Source organism: Eucalyptus grandis, chromosome 3, assembly GCF_016545825.1.
Source record: "Eucalyptus grandis isolate ANBG69807.140 chromosome 3, ASM1654582v1, whole genome shotgun sequence".
Lineage (NCBI taxonomy): Eukaryota > Viridiplantae > Streptophyta > Magnoliopsida > Myrtales > Myrtaceae > Eucalyptus > Eucalyptus grandis.
The window spans coordinates 29,855,400-29,865,561 of record NC_052614.1 but is presented as its reverse complement, the minus strand read 5'-3'; the positions used below and the strand labels follow the sequence as shown (position 1 = coordinate 29,865,561).

At 38.0% G+C, this 10,162-nt stretch overlaps 1 protein-coding gene across 1 annotated transcript; it reads right to left on the bottom strand.

Annotated features, from left to right (window-relative positions):
- Nucleotides 1-225: 225 nt before the first annotated feature.
- On the bottom strand, nt 226-2,747 carry LOC104437116 (GLABRA2 expression modulator). The gene is made up of 4 exons (XM_010050001.3): nt 2,292-2,747; nt 2,088-2,189; nt 991-1,263; nt 226-599 (listed from the first exon to the last, which is right to left on the bottom strand). Exons 1-3 carry the CDS (start codon nt 2,590-2,592, stop codon nt 1,181-1,183), a joined length of 486 nt encoding a protein of 161 aa, XP_010048303.2. The 5' UTR covers nt 2,593-2,747; the 3' UTR covers nt 226-599; nt 991-1,180.
- Between the last annotated feature and the right edge of the window lie 7,415 nt (nt 2,748-10,162).

Sequence of the window (10,162 nt, the reverse complement as noted above, 5' to 3'; positions counted from 1 at the left end):
CTTGTCCCATTTCCACCAAAGAAAAAGAAGGTATTCAATTTCTTCTTTACAAGAAAATTGGCATTTACACTGTAGAAATTGAATGTTTTCCTCGTGATTGCATTCAGACCAACATGAAGTATTTTTGTTCGTATTCCATCCGCAATTTAACATTCATTCCCTAGTAAATTGTTGATTGCGTATTGGATAGAGGTAAATTGTCTTTCGCCGACTTTCTTCCAACAGTAACAAATTGGACCAATTATATTCAACTGAAGTTTACTGAAATGAAATGCTTCCCTTTCATCAATTAGATCATGTCTAAACATTATCCGTAGCAGTCGCACACCCACACCAACACACCAAAATTATTCAAGTACAATTGAATATCACTTCCCCCCTTTGGCCACTGATCGTCCTTGTATCCTTCCAGCCGTGTTATTCTCACGATTGTGCTGTAAAGCCTCATTTATGTTCTTGAGAGCCTTATCATATGATACGAAACCCATGAACCAGAATTCATAACCATCCCTTGTAACGACCTGGATGTACTTTTCAGAATTATCCAACCCTTTCGAAGAACGACTAACAAAGCTCAACTGATCGAGCAGCAGTGGCACCTAGACAGCCATCAGGATGAAAGCACGTTAAAAACTGATGGTCGGAGAGTGAAGCTTAGCAGAACTTGACAAACTTTTTCAAAGGTGTTGTTCACTACATTAAGATGCTTCATGCTTAGATAAAAATAAGATGACGAGAAGAATGATCCAAGGCTCAGTGTAGTAGTACGGACGACGAGTAAATGCAGGCTCTTTCCATTGAAGGTTCTCCCGAATTTCGACTATAAAATCAGCAGGCTAGTCCCAATAGACAATTTGACAAAAATAACTCAGGTTATGAATTTGTAATGCGTAAAAAACTTTATCATGATTCTAACGAAAGCTCAGTGCATAACAATTTGTACTGGTATTCTATAGTAAAAGCAATTACAGGAAGATTGGAAAAGGTTACCTTGTAATACACCCACTCTTGCTGCCCTGAGGGAGCGTAATGGCAAATAGGCTCATCCCCATGGAAGACCAGTCTCTTAGTTGACAAATACAGTGTCCCAATGACAAGGCCGGAGGAAGTGGATAGATAGCAAGCATATGCTTTCAGAAGCTTCTCTCCCGGCAGAATTTCAAAAGTACGTTCAAATACCTTATCCCGTCCCCCTCTTGAGCATTTTCGTCCCCTGGGCAACTCGAGCTATTGCTGCATCTGTGATGCTATGGCTAGTTTTAACTGTTTCGAAAAACAGACATAGAATGATAACCGATTTGTTGAGGTCCGGCAAGAATAGAGTCCTTAACATCACATTTCAATCGAATAGAAACCGTGAGGAGAAGAGAATGAAAAAAATCATGGGCTTTGTCTCTCACAAATAAACAAAAGAAGCTGACATCAAGCAAAAGCCAAGCTTATGCAACTGCTGCAGTGCTTGCTCTTACAGGACAAAGCTAATTTTTTATTCTTTCCAGGGAAAAAGAAATTGGGCCAACGTTCAGCCACGCAAAGAGCCTCAGGGTCCTGATAGCCATAGAAAATGATGGAAAACAAGCCATGTTCTCCACGGAAGTGCCATATTATGCATTTGGCAATTTGTTATAGATAGGAATTGACATAGATCGCCAAAAGAATAAGCACTGAAGATAGCACCGCACATCAAAGTTGGAGCTTCTCTAGATAAATAATCACAGGACTTGATCCACTCAACTATTAATAAGCGGGTGGAATACACAGATTATGACGCGTGTATCTCTGTTCTGAGGGGGGGGATTGCAAAATAAGCCTATGACTTATCAATAGCGTCCACATATATTTGTTCCTAGGTGGTAATTACAAAGCTCTTTGGATTGAATATTTACATCAATAGCCTTCACATGTATTGCAGAAAAAGAGAAGAAATATATGCAAGCAAGCAATCATCAATCAGATATGTCTCCACGAATAAATCCAAAATGTTTCTATCAGATTGTAGGATCATAATTAGCTAGAAAAAATAAATCCAAAACGTTTCCATTTGATTATGTAGACATGTTTAGCTAGAAAAAATGTAGAAAACTCACGGTGATGCCAGACATTGTCGACAAGCGCCTCTGCTTTTTTGGTAGCATCATCGACCCTCTTCCCACACTGGTTCAACTTGTTGCACACTTTGTTTATCGGGTCTGAAAACACCAGCAAAGCGTTTGTCTCATCAATCCAATTATGAAGCCTAATCATCAACCATGACATAAATACAAAGGCGAAATACGCCTCAATAGACTCACTCCAGCTGGACAGCAAGGAAGCATTCACTGGAACGATGTGGAGGCCAGACGGTGTGGAAGCATTCACTGGAGTGACGTCGAGATACTTGTTCTCAGCGCCGCTTTTGTTGAGGTTTACGAAACCAGAGACCGAGCTACTTGCGGTGGCATTTAAGTAGCTGGAGTGAAAGCCTGTTGGCTGAGCCTCGTTGGCGACCCGCGTGGTGGCGTGCTGGATCGCGGGATGCTCCTGTGGCTCCGCCGGCATCCCCACCGCGCGTGTGCCACAATGCATGGACTGCGATTCGCCTTGGCCGCTCATCGCCTTCTTTTTCGTCTTCGTCTTCTTCTCTCACGCAAGTGTGGATTGGTACTGCAATTCGAGAGACTATCCCACATAGTGGAGATGGAATCTAGGAAGGAGGAAGGATCTCGGTAAGATCCCACGAGCGAGCGAGAAACGACAAACATTGACTGTGTTTGAGTCAACAACGATCTTTCATTTGCCCCCGCAATATACAAACTATCGGATACCGCACAAAATACGTGTTTTTCTGACCCTCTCCATTTTCTCCCAGCTAAATTTTTCCAACCTGGTATAATTCTGACACATTTGTTTCAAATTATTTTTATGTCATAAAAACTCCCGAACTAGTAAAGGATGCCGGATTTACACTTCTGGCCACCATTCCTGTTTCTCCTCCTTGTGGTGCCAAATAATTGGCCTCGTCTTTCTTTTCGTTTTCCGTTTTGTGGGAAGTGGACTATTGAGCGTTTAATAGGAATTTAGACTTTCGAGAAAGTTGTGGGAAAAAGACGCGTCATCAGTGGGAAGCAAGGTTGGAAAGTGGAAAAGAAACCGTGTGGGAGCCTCCTGAAGTGCGCTGTCACTGTCCAAGACACTTCCTACTAGTGATATCGTTGAAGAGGAAGAAGAAGACCTGGAGCTAACGAGGCTGAAAAGCCGAAGAGAAAGAAGCTGTCTCATGCTGCCAGAGCATGACATAATATCGGCAACTCTTAGTAATCTGTGGTGAGGGTTCGGTAACAGGAAAGACCATGTGAGATTAATAGGAAGTAGAGTGGGAACGTAGAAAAGAAACCACGAGGGGGACTTCAAAATTTCGCTCAGTGTCCAAGACACTCCTGAAATCCACCAGTCCTGTTTCTATTCCTCGTGATTCTGTACGGCAAATGGGCCAAATGAACTCCTTTCTACGTTTTTGTTTTCCTTGGGTAAAGTCAAATTTGGCAGCGTGGTTTACTCCAAACGAAGGGCCCCCCCTAAAACAGTAAGATTATGGAAATTTCAACGACACAATCATTCAATCAACCCATCGATTCTCGGTACGAAGACTATAAAAAGTTGTGGAAAGACCCTGTTGAGAGTGACGGGGAGTAAGTTGGAACGTGGATTTAAAACGGTGCAGACTAGATTCCGCTATGAGTTTCAAAGGGTCTGTTTATCCTTTTATAGGGGTGTACTACCCCATTAAAGGCAATTTTTGTCCTCTCCAAAGGCTGAGCCAACCTCTGGGGGATTTTGTGCCCTTTCGAATGGCCAATCCAACCTTTCAAATTGAAATACAAAAATCCTTCTTACATAGGGGCTCATTTCACTATTTTTTTCGTCAACGTAGCTCATTATAAATCTCTCTTTCAATTATATTCTCTCAAATTCAAGTTACTAACTTAATTTTATTTGTAAGGAAATTCCTTTGAGATTCTAGCTAGAAGAATCCGATAATCTCAATAGGGTGCGGATTGAGTAAAAGTTGCAAGGTGACAAATAAGCATTCTCAACCCCTAAATAAAATTATTTTTTATAACGCCAGAGTTAGGCTAGAATTATTAAATAAATTAGTTGTTTCTCTATTGGTTTAAAATTAGACTTTTCACGAATAAATAGGACATGTAATGCCTAAATTACCCTTTGAAAATATAAAAATGTGATTTTATAGCTATTGTTCCATTGAAATAAACCTAAAAAACTCATAGTTTCTCTAGACCGTTATTTCGCTTGTTTAAATATTTGCATTAGAAAACTCATTGCATAAAGCCAATCCATAGGTTGCAATGTCGAGGTAATTGGTTTGAGCGTGCCCAAAGGCGGGAGAGCTAAGGTCTAAATAACCCACGAATCTCATGATTTTCCAAACAAAAAAAAAATCGATAGGATTATAGTCATTTTCCCTAAAAAGGAATTCGACATTCCAAACCCTTATTATATATGGACGAAGGATAAAAAAATATTGGGAAAATCCCCTATGTTGTTTTTTTTTTTTAAGTCGGCCCTACTCTATACATATCATTTATTCTCAGACTTTTGCTACACCTCCTTACAAGGCATGGAAATTGAAACACATACATGAAGTTAAATTGTCATTACTCCAACCCCCTGAGAATATGGGGATTTAACAATGGCAAAGACAATCAAAGTTTACTAGTGTGTGTATTGGTTTAGTACTAGGTGATATATACACAAATCACTATGCAAACGGGATACCATCAAGTGTGATCCTGAGTGCTCTACCACCACTGGAATTGCTATGCCAATATTTAATATGAACAAGGTAGTGGACGTGGAGATGTCTACAAGCTGGAAGGATCTCTACAAATGTGAACAACCTAGAAGGACTTTGATCGAGGGTGAATGGATTGAGAAGAACAAGGATGTTCGTGATGACTTAAAAATACCAATTTATGGTGAACAGTTGGATGAACTTTAGCGATGGTGAACAAGCTTAGAATGTTAATGTTTGTTGAATCTTCAAAGGACCACACTTGTGAAAATGAACTACTTGATAGAGTGGTGGTCACCAATATGCTTGGAAGGATAAGAAGACTGAAGAAAGCAGATTATTATCGAGATCGTGGCCACCAATATACTAAAGTAGTTCTCTTTAGAATTTGGATGCTGACTGGTCATTTAGTGAAGACAAGAAATCAATAGAAATGTTGATGTCCTTGGAAGCCTTTGAAAGCTGATGAAGCCAAGAGGATCATCTATGTAGCACAGACACTCTCCGAAAGCCTTCGTGTTGTGTCCGACATTCCGACACGCTCCAACACATCCTGACACGCAGTCAATGAGTGTCGAAAAATCTGACACGTGGTCAACTCTCTCCGACACTCTCCGACACGCGAGTCCAGAATTCCGACACGCGATTCAGACACGCACGGGGTCAATTTTAAAAATTTCTAGTACTTGTGGGGTCAAAATATAAGTATACACAAAAGAAGTAATAAAAGAAGTAATAAAAATGCTATAATTATAAACACACGGGGTCAATTTTTTTCAGTTGTTTTTTTTAATTGTTTTAGTTTTTTAAAAGTCTTTTACTATGAAGGAAGTAATAAAAAATGCTATATATGATAAATAAATAAATTTAAAAATATTATTTCAGTATTTTTCTTTAAACAATGTTTTTTCCTCTAAGTTTTATGTATTATTGTAACAAATTAAAATAATTATATTATTTAATATTTTTCGTGTAAATTAATTCTAGGTTATTATTATGATTATTTATGTATTTATATATAAAAATATATTTAATATATAACGTGTCGGAATGTGTTAAAATTCTCTATTTTTAAGAAATGACGTGTTGGCGTGTCGTGTCGTGTCGCGTGTCACTTGTCTGTATCGGTGCTACATAGAGGATCATTGGACGATTGATTGGAAGTCATTCCACATGGTTTCAAAGGTGGATAGCATCAACAAACTACTGGTAATCTACACTCCTAATAACATGGGTAAAGGACAACGGAGATATTGAGTTTTGGAAGGTGCTAGCAATTTGCTCATCATATTGGAACGTTGATTAACACTAACATAGCCATTACAAAGGTTTGAAGTTTGCGTTGGGAGCACTAAAGATGTTACAAGGCAATTATGGCAAAAAGACAGACACTAACGGGATCAGTTCAATTGGTTTTGAAAATTGCCATTGTTAGAGAGAGCTGTCATGATGTTGGTAAGCAAAAGACAGCCATTTTGCTCATAGCAATAGTAATAATAACAACTACTTCCTGGAGTTGAGTGGAAATGAACAAATCAACCTCCTTCATTGGCAACCCTCGCTAGACTTAGGGGAGGGTCACAACCCATGTCTAGATTTGAGTGAAGGCATGTAAACTCTTGCTCATGAGGCTAATAACCCTTGCCACCATTCCCCCACCATCTCAAGCCTTTCTTGGTGATGGTGGGACGAGAGGCACAAGGGCTTTGAAGCCCAACCCTTGTTGTTGGTTCAATTCTTTTGATTTTTTTCTTAATTTAATTTAAATAAATTTTATATTGAAAAATTAGATTTTGATCAAGACATCATTTTAGTCATATCATTGCCATGTAGGAGAGATGAAATATTTAAAAATCACGTCAACATTTTCCATCAATCAAGTTGGATGGAGTTAACGGAATAACTTGATTGTACAAATTTGACAAATTTCAAGATTTAATCGCATTTTTTTTGCAATATTTAGAATTCAATTGCACTTTTGCAACAAGATTATGACTTCAAGTGCATATATCTCTATTTTTATGTAATATGTAGAATTTTTCAATAATATGAATGTTAATACGAAAAAATCAGATATAAATTATTCCTAATTTTATAATTTTCAACTTAGAAAAAAATGGTAGGCGGGAGCACGGAACAATATTGTCATAAGAATAGGGTTTTGTCTGCTATAACAACGAAGAGCACTATTTTGGCGCCATAACTTTGATTTTTGAGAAAAAGACATTGCCCGCCTGTTTTGACTAGTTAGTGGCTCTTTGCTGCCTGCTTTTTGCTGTGCTAATAAGAACGCTATAATCCTTTCTAGATAGTGATGAAGCCTCCCAATTATTGCTTGCTTGACATGGATGAGATGAGTCATAAAGTGGGTAAAACTTGTGCATGATTGAACCATGCGTAACGCTCACATGAAAACTTTGTCTAGTGTTTTTTTTTTAGCTTTCAAGCTAACTTTGTTATTAATATCTTGAATTGAGGATCATGATGAGTTTTTGAAAAAAGCTAACAGGGGCCAGGATTTCCATCATTGCAAAAGTTTAATGGGCACGCAACGCACTCACCTGCTCGCTTTACCCTGTGGTTTGATTTTCATAGTGACTTGAGCAAATCTCGAGGATCATGATGAGTTTTTGAAAAAGGCTAACAGGGCCAGGATTTCCATCATTGCAAAAGGTTAATGGGGCACGCAACGCACTCACCTGCTCGCTTTACCCTGTAGTTTGATTTTCATCGTGACTTCAGCAAATCTCTAGTTCTTACGCATATTTTAGTAATAAATCCACAATCATATTGTATATATAGATTCTATTATGAAATATTTTGATTGAATAATTGCGCATATTCTTCATCTAAAATTATTAGCACTAAAATTACAATGATTTTTTTTTCAAGTTGATGACGACAGAGTCTTGTATCCAAGTCACATATGTTGATTTTTTCAGTGATGGAACAAATTCCTGCATGTGAGTTATAAAAAGTAAACTTAAATGCTTAGAAAGTAATATTCCATGTTAAAGGCTACTTCTAAGAATATTAGCGTATATATGACAAAAACTGATATAAGAGGATTATTTGAAATTCATGGGTGTTTTTACGGCTATTCTAACATTTGAAATATAAAAATGTGATTTTATAGCTACACTCCATTGAAGTAAACATAAGAAATGTCATAGTTTCCTTGGACCATTATTTTGCTTGTTTAAAGATTTGCATTAGAAAACACATTCATGAAGCCAAACCATGGGTCAAAATACCGAGGAAATCAGTTCGAGAGACCTGAAGGCAGAGCTAAGGTACCACGTCCCCACGCATATCTTGATTTTCCAAAATGTTTTCGAAAGGATTATAGTCATTTTCGCTAAAAATATTTCCAACCTTTAAAAATCTCTATTTAAGTAGGCCCAATAATAACATGGTTCCGTCAATTTTAAAACTAAGCATGCAACATCTAATTATAATTTATTAGCCAATTGCACAAGTATTTAGGTGGCAAATTTGGACTCATGCATAATTTTTGAAAGTCATCGCATATTTTCCAAACACAAACGCACACGGTACATGAACTCATGCTGCGCATAAAATGACAAAGGAATATCCTTGATTACATCTCCAAAACAATTTAAATTGCATCAATAATTTTAGAATTTTTAATTTTTTTTTACATTCAATTGACTTAAATAGAAAATGTGGCATCAAAAGGGCGTTGTTAACCCCTCCCCATAAGTTACTGAACTCCCCCCTCCCCCCCGGTTCACAAGTTTCTCTGGTTTTGCAAATGATCAATGCTTTCACACGTGACCTGGAATTTCAACTAATCTAGTTTTTTTAAATTAATTAGTGGCGACTCTATTTCTTATTATATATATAAACTTGAGTTTTCTTAAAACTTCCAACACTCTTTGCCAATCACGCAGCCGCTCTGCCTACTGAACGGGACCTCGATCCCGGGAGCGAATGGTGAGGCTGTAATAAGATGTAAAAACACGGCAACTGGTCCGTGTTGCTGTTTTGGAGTCGGTTTGGGAAAGGGAATGGTTTGCGTTTTGGATCTCCATGTGTGCGTGATGTGCAATGGGTCTTGCGCCATCGGTAAATTCCCAAGCTAACTGGTGGAGAATTTTTCTCGTGAATTACATGCCAATTGGTGCCATTCTGCATGGGTTTTCACATGTGGAAGATCGATGAGTGTTTGAAGTCATAAAGAGTCTTGTGGAAAGATTCCTGAGAATTCATTCATGAGATTGAGTAATTGTTTCATGAATAATTATGGGGGCTAAAAATTTTAGGGGAGGATTGAAGACTAAAAAATATGACGTGCGTTTAAACAACCTAAGTGACGTTATAATCTTTCTTTTTGTTTTTCCGTTTTTCTGGGGAGTCACTTTCATAAAAGACTCCCCTGAAAAGAATATAATAATGTTATGGAACTTTCGCGGCACAATCAATCAATGAACCAATTGATTTAAGAAATTGAGACTTTCGAAAAAGTTGTGGGAAAAGGCGTGCGAGATCAACTGGAAGCAAAGTTGGAACGTGGAAAAGAAACTGTGAGGGAGACTCCTGGAATCCGCTGTCGTTGTCCAAGACTCTTTCCACTAGTGATATTGTTGAAGAGCGAGAAGAAGACGTGGAACCAACGAGGCTGAAGAGCCGAAGGATAAGAAGATGTCTAATGCTGCCAAAGCACGGCATAAAGTTGGGAATTGTTTGTTATCTGTGGCGAGGGTTCGGTAACAGGGACAACCACTTGGGATTGATGGGAAGTAGAGTGAGAACGTAGAAAAGAAACCACGTCGGAGGCTTCCAAATTTCGCTGTCGGTGTCCAAGACACTCCATAAGTCCATCATCCCTGCTCTTCTTCCCCTACGAACACCGACATTTTTAAAGAGTCTTCATGTCGTATCGAACATTTGGATACATATCCGACACTTTCGAACACTCTCCGACACTCAATCAACATTTGTTAGAAAATCTGATACCTGATTAATTTTCTCAACACCCTCCGACAATCAAATAATTCTAACTTCCACTTCCTATGATATACAATTCAACCCTTAAATTTCTTTTTCTCCACTTCCAACATATCTAACATGCGAGTCAAGAATATGGATCGCTTATTTTTTCTTAAAAGTGTATGAATTATTGTTGAATTTGTCAAATTAAAACAATGAATGATAGTAATAAATTGCGAAATAATATTTTTAGTGCATATCCATTCTAAGCTCATTTTATTAATAATGTATTATGTATATATAAAAATATATATTTAATATACAACGAATCTCAATTTGTTGAGAAATGACGTAACGGCATATCTTATCGTGTGTCGCGTGTCAATGTTACTTAGCTTCCCCTGATTATGTACTGCA